The 17,085-nt window shown below is 44.6% G+C and overlaps 1 protein-coding gene and 1 long non-coding RNA gene across 2 annotated transcripts; one reads left to right on the forward strand and one right to left on the reverse strand.

The window, feature by feature from the left end:
* Positions 1-2,028: 2,028 nt before the first annotated feature.
* On the forward strand, positions 2,029-16,271 carry Gm2a (ganglioside GM2 activator). The gene is made up of 4 exons (XM_005335808.5): positions 2,029-2,288; positions 7,394-7,555; positions 14,116-14,298; positions 14,622-16,271. Exons 1-4 carry the CDS (start codon positions 2,199-2,201, stop codon positions 14,775-14,777), a joined length of 591 nt encoding a protein of 196 aa, XP_005335865.2. The 5' UTR covers positions 2,029-2,198; the 3' UTR covers positions 14,778-16,271.
* Positions 6,106-10,790, reverse strand: LOC144378025 (uncharacterized). The gene is made up of 2 exons (XR_013439481.1): positions 10,712-10,790; positions 6,106-6,931 (listed from the first exon to the last, which is right to left on the reverse strand). It is a non-coding gene; the product is annotated as an uncharacterized LOC144378025 (long non-coding RNA).
* Positions 16,272-17,085: the final 814 nt, after the last annotated feature.

Raw genomic sequence — 17,085 nt, forward strand, 5'->3', positions numbered from 1 at the left:
GGCCTGATGGTCTTGACCATGTTTGATTGTCACACTGGCTTCCCCCTCCCTAAAGGTTTCTTATTTTTCCCAAGGACTATTGAAGTTCACCTCCTCAGAGAGTTCTTACATGACTCAAAAAGGCAATTTATCCTCACTTTGTATTACCTTCACCTGATTTTTTTCTTTTTAATATTATCATTTGATAATATCATTTTGCTTATTATTATTTTCTTCCTGATTGCTCTTCTCTAAGTAATAGTGGAGATGTGAGTTTGCCTGTTGGGATAGGGGCAGGGTCTTTATCTTGTTCAATTGTTGAATCTACAAGTGAATGAGTAAATAGCTTATCATTAAGAGGTAGTTTCATCATCATCATCATCATCATTGTTATTTTAAATCATCATTATTTTAAATCCTTGTTGTTCGAATGAGAAAATTGAGGTAGAGGGGTTAAGGTTCCTACCCAGTTTCTTCCAGCAGCAGGCAACAGGCCCAGGATGCAAGCTTGCGTCTACTTGACTCAAGCAAAGCACTCTCAACAAACCTCTGTCCTGTTCCTCCTTCCATCTATGTTATGGTCTTGGTTTTTAGTCACTGGGTATGCTAACTTCTGGAAGCTCTTCATATGGCGATGCCAGATACACTAATCTGAAAGGAATGTGCTCACTCACTATGCAGTTTTCCAAGGTGGCTGGGAGAATGAACCTCAAGGCCGTTGACCTTGGCAGTGTGATGATGGAGAGAATCTGGGACTAAGAGAATGGAATCCGGCAGCTACCAAGATGAAGGAATGATGCTGGAAACACTTCTTTGCCTAATTCTGGGTGATGCTCTAGGGAGTTTCAGTGCTGACATTATAGCCCCCACCATCCACCAAGGAGCACGCCCATATGGGCATCTCTCATACAATGTATAGGATCAGCTGCAGGAGAAATGATTTCAAGTAACGCTTCTGCCATGTACCATTTGGGCAAGTCCTTTTGTCCCTTGGACCTCAAATCGCACTTGTGTGTAATGAAAAGGTTCCGTAAGATGGAAGAGGGGAGAGTTTATCATAATGAGAGGATCATTAGAAAAATCTGGAGCCTAGTTGACAGTAAAGTACAGATGCCATGTTCTTAGTTTTTGGAAAAGTGCCATGACATTTTAATGTTAAAAAGGGAATTGGAAGAGAGTTTCGAACTAGTTTAGTTCGTAAAAAGTTCCGTAAACTTTTCTATAAATTTAAAATTCATTTCAAAATACAGTTTATTAAAAAAAAAATTAGGTGACTTTTAATTTTTACTTACGCACTCATTTACCTAACAATGACTATTTTGTGTCAGGCACTGGGTATCCATCAGTGACTAAAATTTATGGTTTTACCTCTTGTGAAGTGTACAATCTAGTGGTTATTTGGTAGAAATAATATTTCTATTGTTTTTCTTAAAGCAAACTTTAACTAGCAGAGTCAGGTTGTTTCATCTCTTAGCTGCGTGACTTCCGCAAAGCTGACCTCACCGCATTCGGTCGGTGCTAAAACGGGGCTAAAACCTAGATGCTCTCAATAAGGCCTTAGCCTGCCTTAAAGCATTTATAATAAAAAGACAGTGATTCGTAACGTGAGCAGCTGTCTATGCAGGGAGCATGTCATGTTTGAGGAGAAGGACTTGGTCGTGATAAAACTGGGTACGTGGGTCCTTGAGATCCCTGGGTGGTGACAGACACATCCTTGCCCCCGCCCTCCCACTGCGGCCCCCTTAACCGCTCTCAGTTCCTCGGCGCCTCACGCTCAGCTCCGCCCCGCCCCGGCTCCCAGTCTCGCCCCGCCCTAGCGCTCAGCTCCGCCCCGCCCCCGCACTGGGTTCCGCCCCTCCCTCACGCTCGGTTTCGCCTCCCCCCTGCCCAGCTCTCAGCCCCGCCCCTCTCTGGCGCTCGGCCCCGCCCCTTCCTCGCGCTAAGCTCTGTTCGGTTCCTCCTCCGGTTCAACCTCTGCACATTGGAAGGAGGCGGTTTACACTCGCGCTGGGGGGCGGAGCCGGGAAAGATCCTTCCAATTCCTACCCTAAAATCTTCCACTGGGCGGAGCTGGACAGGGCAGGGCCAACCTGCTGGTGGCTGAACTCAGCTTTTGCATAGCGAAGCACAGCTTTGCATACCCAAAGAAGACAGGCATTTAAAGGCGCCGCTGGTGCTTCAATCCTTGTAGTTAACTCCGCGCGGATCCACCCTTCGCAATGCATCCCTTGATGCGTACTCTGCTCCTGATCTTTCTGGGCTTGCTTCTTGCCGGCCCTTCGGCCTGGGCGCGCACAGTCCTAAACCGCGTGAGTTCCCCCTCCTTATAGGCGGCTGCTTGCAATCTCCCTACTGGGGTTGTGCGGGTGGGTGGGATATGGGGTTGTTTCTTAGTGTTTCCTTTTCTGCAAGCAGAGCCTCCCAAAGCGATCAAATATGGGATTCTGTGCAGTGATGGTGTGGTGCTCCATACTCTCTTGGAGGGAGTAATCTCGCTCCGGTCTTTACTCCTGCGCTCTCCTAGAGCCTGCACAGACCCGCAGAGCTAAAGCACTGCTCCAGGCCCAGAGATTTAGCCCAGTACTTGATTTAGTCAAATACTCTGCTCCATACCCATTATCCCTGCTTCCCATTTCCCTGTGATGAGGCCTGGTGCCTCATGCCTTCTCTTGCCCAAATTCTCTGAATTCTTCCTGGGAGGTAGGTGGGAGGTCTATACTTGTCCAGATCTGTGTGTGACCCAGCTGGTTGTGGGCCACCGAGAGGACAGGCCCTCCCACCTCCCAAACTTCCCCCTTCACTTCTTATTTATCCCATGCTGCAGACCCCTGGAAAAGGGAAGTTCTGTCATTCTGAGACCTAATTAGTCCCGTTCCATTGCCTCTTTGCTTCACAGCTGTGGACAAGACACGTCTGTGGTAGCAAAGGGACAGGTCAAATGCAGATCACTTCCCCACACCACCTTGGAGGTTTGTTCCAGAGAGAGAGGAACAGTATGATGTAGGGGAAAGTGGTTAGGACCCATCAGAGGAGGCCTGGCTTCTGATCCAGCTCTCTTCCAATCCGTGACTCCCTGAGTCTTGGTTTTTTCATTTGTAGAGTGTGATGTCTGGGTTGTTGTCAGGAAAGGAAACTGACTTCTCTTGATCTCCCTTGCTCAGAGCAGGAAGACTATTTTGCTTGTTTCTTTTTCTTTTTTAGATGCTGATAGACCTTTATTCATTTTATTATTTTTTTATGTGTGGTGCCGAGAATCTAGTGCTCACACATGCTAGGCAAGCACTCTACCACTGAGCCACAAACCCAGCCCCTGTTTTGCTTGTTGAATGAAGGAGTGAGGACCTTTTGGCCTTATTTACACAAAGCCTTTGCACTTTGTCCCTGAGTGTGGTTGAGAAGCTACTCTGGACCTCAGGCATGGCCACCCACTGTGGGGTCTGGTAGAGGCTCTGAGCTTGCCCTGTTCTCTTGTATGCCTTGTGTTTGGGTACCATCCCAAACCATTGGGGTCTTAGACTGGCAGTTTTAGCGAGGCTCTGAGACATCATAGAGATCACCCACTTCACTCAGACCTTTAGGGGCTCACTCAAGATCACACAGCAAGTGGCACTTTCAGTTTATATTTTCTTATCATGTATATCTTTTCACTGAGCTCATGTGATTCAGAGTCCTGGCAGGATTCTGTGATCAAGGGCCAGATAAAGGTAGTGGGGTGACAAGTCAAGTGTTTCAGCCTCTGGAAACCTGAATTCTAGTTCTGGCATTAACCCGACTCAGTGACTCTGGGCTATTAAAAAGTCTATTAAGCACCTTAGCTCTGTGGAGACACATAGTAAGTGCTTAATAGAATTTTTAATGCTATACAGTGTTATTTATTGTATACATACTAGGTGTTATGCATTGAGTCTTGTGCTTTTTTTTCTAATACATTTTTAAATTTTGAAATAATTTTAGATTTATAGAAAATATGCAAAGATAGTATAGAGTTTCAATATATTCACCTAGTTTTCATTGTTAGCATCTTATATTATCAGCATATTTGTCAAAACTATGAAATCAATATAGGTACATTATGATTAACTAAACTCTATATTTTATTTGTGTTTCACCAGTTTTCCGTTAATGTCTTCTTCCTGTTTTAGGATCTGGATCAGAACACCACATGGTGTTGTCATGTCTTGCCACTGTCTTGTGGCCTGTGATAGTTTCTCAGTCTTTCCTTGTTTTTTTTTTTCCCCATGAGCTTGAAAGTCTTGATGAGTTGAACTCTCTGCTTTGTGTATACAAATTTCTTACCCTCGCAATAACCCTGTGAGAAGATATAATTAAGCCCATTTAATAGCTGAGGAAATTGAACCTTGAGGGATTCACCTACCTATGGTCTCAGCAGTGAGAGCGGCCGAGTTGTGATTTTAACCTATGTCTCTGATTTGCACAAACATTTCTGCCTCCATTGTCAGGTCTTTCCCATCTTCCATATGCTGCCTCTTCCCATGTATTGGTCTAGGATGGGGATGGCAGATGCCTGGTACTCAGCCTGGCCCTGGATGGGCATTGCTAATCCATCATATTTACTTTCCCCAGGGAGCTTGGGTGCAGCTGCAGAACCCCTCCCCATAGCTGCGGCTAGCCAGGTGGTACCTGAAAAGTACCTTGTTACATCTCCCCCAGGACCTAGAAATAGGGAAGGAGTTTAGGAGAGGGGAGAAGGATCTAAAGGGGTATTCTGGAAACTTCCCTCAGCTCGGAATCAATCCTCAATGTGAATCAGATTACTTTAGAGTTGGGAAAGCAGCCTCAGAGAATAGTGAGTCCTCCTACCTATTTCTTCAGCCCAAATCTTAACTCCAGGCACTTTTTCACTTGATAGTGACCTCCCAAGTGATCCCCCCTTTCAAGCTGTCTGTTCACAACCATAAATCAGAGCCTGGTGTTTTTCTTCAGTGGGTTTTATTGCACCATGGTCAATTCAGCCTCCTGATTATAACCTATGAAGTCCTATATTAAATGACCTTGCCACCCCTCCAGCCTCAGCCATGTTCCTCCTCCAACACATCTAGCCTGTTGGCTTTGTAGTGAGTGCCTGGTGTAGCTAGGCTTCTTCCTGCCGCAGGGCCTTTGCTATATTCTCTCAGCACACACATGGCTGACTCCTCATCCTTCAGGTTTAGCTTTTCCCCACCACCCTACTTAAGTGGGTCCTTTGTTACTCTCAACATCACCTTCTGTTCTTTTCCTTTGTAGCACTCAAAAATTTTAGTGCTGTTTATTTATATTAGACTATAAGCTCCACAAGGCAGGGCAGGGGCCATGTCTGATTGTTTACCACTAATTGACACAGTCCTTAGGGCCTGTAGTTGTTGCTCCATACATATTTGTGGAATGAATATTGAAGGAAACATTTGCTGGCACCTATTCCGTCCTGCCTTTCTTAGTCACGGTGGGACTAGTCATTCCAAGGATTAGAAACCCATTCCAAGGAGCTCAAGTAAAGGGAAGTTTAACAGGTATACACGGAACTCAGGGCAGGATGTGGAGGCTGGGATGTCTCATGGCTGTCATTTAGTGAGCCAGCGTGAATTTTGGCCTGGTGTTATGAGCTTGACATCCATGCTTGTCCCCTTGTGACAGCCTTGAGAGGGAGATAAAAATGCCTCCACATAAAAGATGTGGAAACTTTGGCTCCAGGGGGTTACTGACCTATGGAATTACTCAGGAAATATGGCCGAGCTATGATTTCAGCCTGGGTCGGCTTGACTGGCGCCTTCCTTTGACATGCATCACTCCAAAGCCATGTCCCTCACTGCTTTGTACACAGGGTAGTCACTTTATCTTGTTCCCTTTTCCACAGACCAGCAGAACCCTTCATTCTTTCTCAGCGTCAGTTTGGTCATGATTCAGGTCTGGATAGAATATCTTTGCCAGCTACTCTTCCAACAGAAGATTTATATCCATAATATGTATATGGAGATACTTATTATTATATTATTAATACAGTGTGTGTGTGTGTGTGTGTGTGTGTGTGTGTGTGTGTATAAAACTTAGGGAAATCAACACCCAAATAAACCCAAATAACCCAATCAGTAAATAGGCAAATGAACTAAACAGACATTTCTCAACATTAGATGCTTTGGCCCCAACCCCAAACTCATGATCCAAGAGCACCAAGCCCCATATCCCAGGGATGATACAGTCTTTTGTGTCTTCATTCTAAAATCAGAATCTGTCAATCTTTGGGCTAGGTGTTTCTTTTCCTCCACGCACCTCTTTGGTACTGGGGATTGAACCAGATGTTCTCTCTTGTCCAGTCAGCTGTGGGGATGTTGAAGATGGAGGTCAGCTTGGGAGCATGGGACTGGCAGGTTTTCTTTTTAAGACTGAGTGTGGATGGTGGGACTCTTGACGGTCTCTCACAGGTGGCCTTTGGGGGCTGGGAAAGGTGTGAGCAGGTGGGAGAGTTTGTACAGAGTGGGGCGTGTTAAAGATCATGAGGTCCTGTGGGAGTGAGAAGTGAGCCGGACAAGACAGTGGTAGAATCAGGAGACCTCCTGGGGGATCTGGAGGAAGAATGAGAGAAGTGGCTCTGCAGAGGAACCGAGGGTGACTCAAGTAGGGGTACGTGGCGTGAGTGATGGAGTGGGAGTAAGAAAGCACCACCTGGGGTGGGGCAAGTCTGTTCCCTGGGGATTGTCCATCAACAAGGGCCCCACGGGGGATCTTTGCATGTGGGTCCTTGTTCTTTTGAGGATAGGGCTTGGGGTGCTGTTATGTTTCCCACGTGCTTTGTGTTCTTTGTTGTTCCTGGCCCTGGATTGAGCATGGGGTATGATGTGAATAGGGTCCTGGATGTGGATTTCAGAGGTGGGTCTTCCAGGAGCTTGTCATCTACTGGGATCCCAAGGCTGGCTAGAGAGGAGTGGGCAGCAGGGAGGGGGCAGATCCGAGAAGGCACCTGCCAAAAAACAAGGTTAGTCGTCTATTTTGAAGTTCAAGGTCTTTTATATTGTGCTCTATAATGTTCGATATACTATATAAGGGCTATACTCTTTTATTATAGTCCTGCCTATAAAATGGGTAGGACAAATGTAATCCTAAATTTAAGATAGAGGGTTGCAGATGGCTCAAAGAGGGGAGGTCTCGCCTCATGTAAGTTTGTACCATCGGGAGGCTCACACCATCAGCAGCCTGTTCTGTCAATTCTTCTGACCTGAGATGGTTCCATTGTTTTTTTGAGTTCAAATATTTTATGGGATTCATGTATGTAATTAAAATAACCAGTAGCCATGACAATTCTTTTTTTATCATTTCAAACGCATATGTATCACTCTGAATTTTTCATATCTTGATCATAAAAACCAAAATAATCTGTCAACTTCACTTTTTTCCTCTTTCTTTGTTACTTGACTGTCCCTAGCCCCCCCAGCTTGGTAGCTTTTCCTGGGATAACTGTGATGAAGGGAAGGACCCTGCTGTGATCAGAAGCCTGATGTTGGAACCTGACCCCATTGTCGTTCCTGGGAATGTGACTGTCAGTGTTGAGGGCAAGACCAGTGTTCCCCTCACTTCGCCTCAGAAGGTGAGTTGGGGTAGGTGGGGAGAGGGAGGTGGTATGGGCAGCCATCCAAGGCCCTGAGAGGAAGTTGCTTAGGGAACTGAAGAATTTTTGAATCCAGCGATCACAGAGCAGCACATGAGGCAAAGATCCAGTGACTCTTATTAAGCTTTGTGAAATCTCAGGATCACAGTGTTGCAGGGAATCCCTGATGTTAGCCCAATGACTTCCTGAAGTTATGGGCTGACATCAGGGATGATTGATCCATTCTCTGGACGTGGTGGTCCACTCTGGTTGGCAATTGGGTTTTGTTGTTGATGTTAATTACAAAGTAGTGACATATAAAATTATAAAACCATGTTAGAAACTGCAGATGGTTAAGGTCAGGAAATAATACAATCAATAAGTGGGTGGCATCAATTAAAAAAGAACTTCTGCACAGAAAAGGAGACAAGAATGTGAAGAAAGAGTCTACTGGATAAGAGAATATCTTTGCCAGCTACTCTTCCAACAGAAGATTAATATCCATAGTATATATAGAGATGAATCTCAGGAAAATCAACACCAGAATAAACTCAAATAACCCGATCAATAAATGGGCAAATGAACTAAACAGACATTTCTCAAAAGAAGAAATACAGTTGGCCAACAAATACAAAAAGAAATGTTCAGCATCCTTAATCAGCAGGGAAATGCAAATCTAAATTACACCGAGAGGGGCTGGGGATGTGGCTCAAGCGGTAGCGCGCTAGCCTGGCATGTGTGCGGCCCGGGTTCGATCCTCAGCACCACATACCAACAAAGATGTTGTGTCCTCTGAGAACTAAAAAATAAATATTAAAAATTCTCTCTCTCTCTCTCTCTCTCTCTCTCTCTCTCCTCTCTCACTCTCTCTTAAAAAAAATAAATAAATTACACCGAGACTTCATTTTACTCCAGATAGAGTGGCAATTGTCAAGAATTCAAATAGTGCGGTGGTGCACGCCTGTAATCCCAGTGGCTGGGGAGGCTGAGGCAGAAGGATCTTGAGTTCAAAGCCAGCCTCAGCAACTTTTTTTTTTTTTTTTTAAAGAGAGAGTGAGAGAGGGGGACAGAGAGAGAGAGAGAGAGAATTTTAACATTTATTTATTTTTTCTTAGTTCTCGGTGGACACAACATCTTTGTTGGTATGTGGTGCTGCTGAGGATCGAACCCGGGCGGCACGCATGCTAGGCGAGCGCGCTACCGCTTGAGCCACATCCCCAGCCCCAAGCCTCAGCAACTTAGTGAGACCCTAAGAAACTCAGGGAAACCATGTCTCAAAATAAAATACTAAAAAGGGCTGGTGTGGTGGTGTTGCTCAGTGGTTGAGTGTCCCTGAGTTCAATCCTCAGTACCGAAAAAAAGAAAAGAAAGAATGCTGATGAGGATGTGGGGAAAATGAACATTACTCTGTTTGTGGGACTGTAAATTAGTATAACCGTTATGAAAATCAATACGATGTTTCCTCAAAAGACTAGGCATAGAGCCACCATATGACCCAGGTACACCACTCTTTAGTATTTATCCAAAATAAGTAAAGTCAGCATACTTTAGTGAGTGATATAAGCATACCTGTGTTTATAGCAACACAATTAACAATAACCAAATTATGGAACCATTCTAGATGTCTGTCAAATGGATAAAGAAAATGTGGTATGTATACACAAGGGAGTTTTTTTTTTGTGTGTGGTTTTTTTTTTTTTTTGCATTGAGGAGATGCTCTATCATTAAGTTATATCTTTAGCCCTATCTATCTTTGTGTTCTTCTCTGTTTATTTAGAGATAGGTCTTACTAAGTTGCCAAGGCTGGCCTTGAACTTGTGATTTTCCTGCCTCAGCTCCTGACCTGCTGGGATTACAGATGTGGGCCATGGTGCATGGCTGCTCTTTTTTCTATTATTTTACTAGTCATAAATTTGGACCAAGACAATGATGCCTAGCCTGTGAAGGAAACAGAGAGAGAGGTCATTTTTTTTTTTTTTGAAACCGCAGGAAACTTTGACTCAGATGTAGGTCTCCTTGCAGTCGTGAGATCCACATACCTCACTGTCAAGGTGGAGAAACAAGTCCTCAAGAGGGGAGAGGGCTTTTGAAGGGACCCAGCAGGTACTTGCCAACTTAGGGCTGGAACCCAGGATTCATCAGTGCCTCTGTGTCATGGAAGTGCCAGTGAAGTTGTGGAACAGAGAGGTTAATGATACCTTCTCATCCAGCCCTGCTTGCTTCTCTTTGAGCAAACAGATTGAGAACTAGAAATGAGTCATAGAACTAGAAATGACCCTGCTATACCACTCCTTGGTATTTATCCAAAATAAGTAAAGTCAGCATACTATAGTGAGTGATACAAGCATACCTGGGTTTATAGCAACACAATTAACAATAACCAAATTATGGAACCATTCTAGCTGTAATCTCCAAGTGGTAGGCATGGCTGTGACCTCAGATCTGGCTGTTGACTTAAGTTCAGTAACTTGTGCTGTCTCCAGGGCCTTGCTGGTTTGGGGTAGGGGTAGGAAAGGTGTAAGGGAAGCACTGCTCCTTCTGGTGGGTGCAGCCCCCCCCCAGGCTGCCAGCTTGGTGGGAGGAGCCCAGGCAGGACTTGCTTCCCCCCCCCCCCTTCCCCTCAGCTGGGTGTTCTTGTTCAAGGCATAACTGGCTCAAGCATTCTCACTGGGGTATTGGAGAAACAAGGAGAGAGTGTCAGCCAAGTCAGAAGTCAGGCAGGCAGGAGATAGGTGTGTCCCATCCCCCTGCCCCACTCTACTGGGGATTAAATCCAGAGCCTCGAAAATGCCAGGCAAACTCTACCACTAAGTGACATCCTCAGCTCACTTTTTTTTTTTTTAATGATTTCCATTTAATTTTATTTTGGGTCAGGATCTTGCTAAGTTGGCCAGGCTGGCTTTGAACTTGCAATCCTTCTGCCTCAGTCTTCTTAGTAGCTGGGGTTATAGGGTTAAGCTGCCATGCCTGGCAGGAGACAGTTTTTGCATTCCAGGCATGATGCTAGGTGCTGGGAAGCTATTGTCCCACTTAGGGAGACCTTGTGAGAGAGACTGGAACTATAAAATACCCCACTTTTGAAGGTGAGGGAATGGAAACTGAGAGAAGTAGAGTAACTCCCCCAAAGGCATCCTACTAGAAAGGGGGAGAACTAACCTTCCAACTCAGGACCTCTGTCTGGCTCTTCCTGGTCAGAGGAGTAGGAGCAGGCTTGTCAGAGAGGAGGGAGAGCTGGTGGAAGGGCTATTGTGCAACTAGGGGTTTGGATAATGGATGTGTCATAGAGCAGTTAAGGCCAGCAAAGGAATTCAGTTTGAACTTGTCCATACAGGTTACAGGGTGTTCTGACTTGTCCATTCTTGGTTAGCCTGGAGGAGAGGAGCCAATATTCTGATACTTGGAGCAGTTGGAAGGCTTAAGTTGGTAGCCTGAGAACCAGCCTGAGCCTAGCAGACTGTGAAGAAATAACAGTACCTCTCCAGGATCTGTCTCTTAGAAACAAAATCACCCCCCCCCTCGCCCCAAGCAAGCCTGGGATTCATAAGTTGCTGGAATGTCGGAGTGGAAAGGAATTCTAAAAATGTGGCTTCCTGCCATAAATCTACAAAAAGTTGGATGTTTAAGAGCTAACTTCCTGCTGCCTCTTCCTTAGCATTTCCCCTGATAGCTTTGGTGGAGCATGAATGAGGGGACAACTCATTTTGGCACTGGTGGAGCTCATGTAGAATTCATGCTCGATGTGTGCAAGGTACAGCTGGGCTGACCCCTTCTGGGTGAGCTCTGTCCTCTGGAACGGGAGCAGGACCATGACAGCACTGAGGTGTGAGACATATTCTAGATCTTCTCATTCAGCTTCTCTCAGGTTTTGAGGATCCTTTTGTGGCTTCCCCAACTGAGTCTGGAGAGCCTGCCACTTCTGCAGATAGTTTCATCTGTTGTAACCCAGCTGTGATTAAGACCTTATTATTATTTGCTGAGGGCCATTGCCAAGTAGGAATGACGCATCGAAATTTCCTTGCCAGCGTACCCCATGTTGCTTAGAGGAAGGACTCGTGGAAATGGACTTGCCTTGGACATTCGCTGTAACATTGCATGTGTGTTTGAGAAAGGTGACCCTGCTCAAGGACCAGGGTGGATCCAGGTTTAGGGTGTATCCTGCAGGTTTTAGGAAGTATCCTGCTCCTTGGGTTTAGGGCGTTCCCGGTTTAGGACAATCTGGGTTTAGGGCAGTTCCAGGTTTAAGGTTATTCCTGCTGGGAATAGGGTGTATCCTGGGGCCTGAGTTCCCCCTGAGTTCTCGTGGAATTCAGAAGGTATTTGGGAAAAAAAGCCTGGGGGAGTACGTGTATTTTGCGGCAGAACTTGGATTTCCCCAGAAAGTGTTTGTACAGGGCCGGTGTGAGTTCGGGAATAAAGAATTGCTGTTTGAATCTACAAAGCTGTGAGTGGCTCGTGATCTTGTGCCCAGCCAGACTGCGGCAATTATTATTTTTGATTATATGACAACAGAATGCATTATGATTCATATTACACATATAGAGCACAATTTTTCATTTCTCTGGTTGTACACAAAGTAGAGTCACATCCTTTTTGTCTTCTTACATGTACTTAGGGTAATGATGACCCTCACATTCCACAATCTTTACTACCTTTATGCTCTCTCCCTCCCCTTTTCCCCTTTGCCCTATCTAAAATTCATTTAATCTCTCCCCCCGCCCCGCATATTATGGATCAGCATCCTTAAATCAGAGAAATTATTCAGCATTTGGTTTTTTGGGATTGGCTACTTTCACTTAGCATTATATTCTCCAGCTTCATCCATTTACCTGCAAATGCTATGATTTTATTCTCTTTTAATGCTGAGTAATATTCCATTGTGTATTTATACCACATTTTTTCCTGTTCATCTACTGAAGGGCATTTAGGTTGGCTCCACAGTTTAGCTATTGTGAATTGTGCTGCTATAAACATTGATGTGGCTGTGTCCCTGTAATATGCTGATTTTAAGTCCTTTGGGTGTAGACTGAGGAGAGGGATAGCTGGGGTCAAATGGTGGTTCCATTTCAAGTTTTCCAAGGATTCTCCATACTGCTTTTCATATTGGCTGCACTAATTTGCAGTTCCACCAGCAATGTATGAGTGTACCTTTTCCCCCACATCCTCACCAACACTTATTACTGTTTGTGCGCATAACAGCTGCCATTCTGACTGGAGTGAGATGAAATCTTAGAGTAGTTTTGACTTGCATTTCTCTAATTGTTGAATATTTTTTCATGTACTTGTTGATTAATTATATATCATCTTCTGAGAAGTATCTGTTCAGTTCCTTGGCTCATTTATTGATTGGGTTATTTGGTTTTTTTTTTGGTATTAAGATTTTTGAGTTCTTTATATATTCTAGAGATTAGTGCTTTATCTGATATGTGTATGATACGAATTTATTCCCAATTAGTAGGCTCTCTATTCACCTGATTGCTTCTTTTGCTGTGAAGAACTTTTAAGTTTAAATCCCTCCCATTTATTGATTCTTGATATTAATCTTGCACTATATGAGTCTTATTGAGGAAGTGGAGATTTGGGCCTACTTTTTCTTCTAATAGACACAATGTCTCTGTTTTAATTCCTAGGTTCTTTATCCACTTTGAGTTGAGTTTTGGGCATGGTGTGAGATAGGGGTTTAATTTTATTTTGTTGCATATGGATTTCCAATTTTCTCAGCACCATTTCTGTCACAAGTATAGCTGATAGGCTTCACCTTGATCACCAACTTCAGTCATTGCTTAAAGCTGTCTGAAGTCCTGTGTAAAAGAGTTCTGCAGACAAGATGGCCTTAGAAGGAGCCAGGAAACAATGCCACAATGAAGCCAGTTAGTGCAATTTCAGTGCAAGTGTTAGTTTTAATCAATGGGTAGTGACAACCTCAAGAATTCTAAAATTGAGCCTGCTCAGTAGAACATGCCTTTAATCCCAGCCATTCAGGAGGCTTGGGGTAGGACAATTGCAAGTTTGAGGACAGTCTCAGCAACTTAGTGAGACTTGGTCTCAAAAAATAACAAGGGCTAGGGTATAGTTCAGTGGTAGAGCAACCTTAGGTTCAATTCCCAGTACTGGAAATTAACATTCAATGATTAAATTAACATTCAATGATTAACGCCTACCATGAGCACAGGAAAGGATATTGTGCTGGGGCATGTACCATAATATTGTCCTTCTGGGATCAGGAGTGGTGGTGCACACCTGTAATCCCAACAGCTTGGGAGGCTGAAGCAGGAGGATTGTAAGTTCAAAGCCAGCCTCAGCAACTTATCAAGGCCCAAAGCAACTTAGTGAGACCCTATCTGTAGACAAAATATAAAAAGGGATGGGGATGTGGCTCAGCGGTTAAATGCCCCTGGGTTTACTCTCTAGGACAAAAAAAAAAAAAAAAAAAAAAAAAAAAATCCTGTCCAGTTAAATATTCTATGATTAAAACTTAATACTGACCTCTAAAGAGGTTGGGGAGCTGGTGTGTTTGGCACCAGATTTACACTTGTAGCCTTTTTCAAATCCTTTCTCATCAGGTAGAATTAACGGTGGAGAAGGAAGTGGCTGGCTTCTGGGTCAAGATTCCATGTGTGGAGCAGCTTGGCAGCTGTACCTATGAAGACTTCTGTGATGTGCTTAACACCGTACTTCCCCCTGGGGAGCCCTGCCCAGAGCCCTTGCACACCTATGGACTTCCCTGTCACTGTCCCTTCAAGGAAGTATGTACTTAACAAGGTTGGGTGGTGGGGAGCGTTACTTCTGTGGCTGGAGTAAAGTGAGGGTTTGGAGAGGAGAGTCTTTGCGTTCTCCTCTTAGATGTGTCGGTGTAGGGATATGTAAGAATTGCTTATCTTGGGGTGAAGTGGAGGACTTGAACTTAGCTGTGACCTCCAGGGTCCTTTTGATGCTATGGCAATCTCTAAGCTTGTGTGGACCCAGGAGAATGGGAGAAGGGGAGTTCATGGCAGTCCTCGAGGTGGCTCCAGGAAGGAGAGTCCTGTCATTGGGTTCCCCTGACCCATGCTCCACTTCTTTCTCACAGGGCACCTACTTGCTGCCCAAGAGTGATTTCACAGTGCCTGACCTGGAGCTTCCAAGCTGGCTCAGCACCGGGAACTACCGCATCGAGAGCGTCCTGAGCAGTGGCGGGAAGCGTCTGGGCTGTGTCAAGATCTCTGCATCTCTAAAGGGCAAATAAAGTGGCAGCAGCCACAGCAGAATGCAGGGATAGAAGGAAGGCCTTTGTCTTCCTTCGTCTTGTTTGCCAAGGCCCAATTCTGACTCTCTGCGTGACTTCAAGCCCTTTACTGTGATGATTCTGCTGAGCTCACTGAATATCCTTATGTGCCACTTACATTTCAAGCTGGGACAAGCAGCTCTGAACTAAGGGAGGGTGAGTGTGGCAGTTCCCAAGAGCCTAGGATGTCTGTGGGCTAGCCACATCATTCTCCTCCCCATCCAGATAACTTTTTAAGAGCTTCTTTTATTTCCAAGGAAAGGAAACCAACATGTTTGGGGACTTTAAGTTCGACTGACCCAGTCTTGGCCTCTAGAAGTACCTTTTTAACTTTCTCTTTCTTTTTGTCACTAACTGATAAGTAGAGTTCAGGGTATTAACATTTTTCATCCTACTCCAAGCCCCTCCTATAGTAAAGGGGCCGAAGTAGTTGATCTCCATCTGTTCCTCCATTAACTTCTATAATTAATTTTGCATTCTTTTCTAGGTTTGCCTGACACTGGGGCACAGTGTATCCTGGAGAGGCAGGGTGTATGTGGTTGAGGTTTCCTTGCAGGAGTTATTTTAGGAATGCTGTAATTGTTTACAATCAGTCACCTATTCTGGTGGCTTCAGGGCCAAGCAAGAGACATCCGTGAGCAAGAAGGAGCACTAGAAACCTGCTGCTTCCAGGTGTGACCTTTGGATAAAGATAATACATGCCATGGATACAATAAGCACTCCTCATACTATACAAAATAAATAAATAAATAAATAACTACACTGATACAAGGCAGCTGAGCTCCAGTCTGCAGTTGGAGATATGATATAGTGGAGGAAGTACTTCAGTCCATAAGGGGCAATTGCATTCTAGCCAATGAGTGCCATATAAAAATGTTCTGGGTCCAGAAACGCCAGATAGTCACATTTTTTTCCCCCTAGAGAGGCCAAAAATGCAGATTTTTAAATATGAAATTTTACGATTTTTATGTATTGGCAACTACTTGTTCTTTTTTATACACTGTTGGGGTCAAAGGGGCCAAATGTACTTGTCTGGAGAAATCTGGCCCATGGATGGCCAGTTTGCAACCTCTAAGATAAGACTGTCAAGACGACTCCACTAGCACCATTTCTCCCTCCATAGGACCAAATCCATAGTGCCTGGCCCCAAGGAGATCTGCCAGTGCTGAAAGAGGTCTAGGTGGCCTCTCAGCAGTGACCTGCAAGGATCTTGAGGCTACTTGCTCCAGCATTGGAGTCCCTTCAGGTGAGGGACTGATGCTGAAGAATTGGCCACTCCAGCAGCTGCCTTGTGCAGCAGAGATCTGATGAAGAGAAGGTGGATTCTAGGTCAGGCTGCCTGGATTTGTCCACTACCCTGTTGTGCTGTGATAGCTTTCTGAACCATGGACAGCCCCACATGCCAGGCTTATTTGAAGCCTGAATTGGCAATAAATCTTTTTTAACTTGCTGAGAGTTCCTCCTTTGTCTCGGCCGTATGTTTCTTTGGGTATATCTGGGGATTTCAGATGCTTGCTTGCTGTGGGCCGTTTCTGCTGGAAGGGTTTCGTGCAGTGGTCCAGGTGAGCTGAGTTGAGGCATCGCTGGGGACTAGTGATTCTGCTGTTGTCTGGAGCCCTCGATTCCCTCTGCTAATCCCTGCGCAGCTTCCTAGGGATGCTGTTTTTCCTTCCCGTCACATCATGACCTCTGTGATCTTTCCCCCTGTCCTTAGATCTTTCTCAGTTGTTTACTGGTCCACATTACTGGGATCTCATTGGCTCGGGTAAGATTTGTGTTTGCCTTGCTCGTGGCTCAGATGCTCCCTTGGGGTTTCTTGGGGGTGAGAAGTGAGAGGTGGCTTCTCAAATCATAAGACAAAGTGGACTTTTTAATAAATGTTGCTTCGCCTACTCAAAAGTCATTTGGAAAAAGTTGAAATTAGATACATACTTTATAGCAGTGGAAGGTTGGACTCCCAAATGGACCTGGCTCTGTACGAAAATGACACCATACAAATACTAACACCTGAAAAATCCAATGGCACTAGAAGGTTGGTAAGTAAGTCTGACTACATAAAGAGAGGAAAAAAAATATTTGGCAAAAAACACCATAAAGTCAAAAAGACTTGGAGAAAATATTTGCAGTGTTGTGTTCTAGACAGAAGGTTAATATTCCTACTACAAAAAGTAAACTAAAAATTAAGGAGCAAAGTAATTTTTTAAAAACCTGATAGAAAAAAAAGATCACACTCAAATATATAAAAATGAACCATAAACAATGAAAAACA

This window comes from Ictidomys tridecemlineatus, chromosome 1, assembly GCF_052094955.1.
Source record: "Ictidomys tridecemlineatus isolate mIctTri1 chromosome 1, mIctTri1.hap1, whole genome shotgun sequence".
NCBI classification, from domain to species: Eukaryota; Metazoa; Chordata; class Mammalia; order Rodentia; family Sciuridae; genus Ictidomys; species Ictidomys tridecemlineatus.

Excerpts from the sequence above, each read along its gene's own strand:
- Gm2a (XM_005335808.5), top strand. The coding sequence starts at position 2,199 with ATGCATCCCTTGATGCGTACTCTGCTCCTGATCTTTCTGGGCTTGCTT. Across the intron at positions 7,556-14,115 it reads CCCTCACTTCGCCTCAGAAG|GTAGAATTAACGGTGGAGAA; the intron begins GTGAGTTGGGGT and ends CTTTCTCATCAG. Across the intron at positions 14,299-14,621 it reads GTCACTGTCCCTTCAAGGAA|GGCACCTACTTGCTGCCCAA; the intron begins GTATGTACTTAA and ends TCTTTCTCACAG.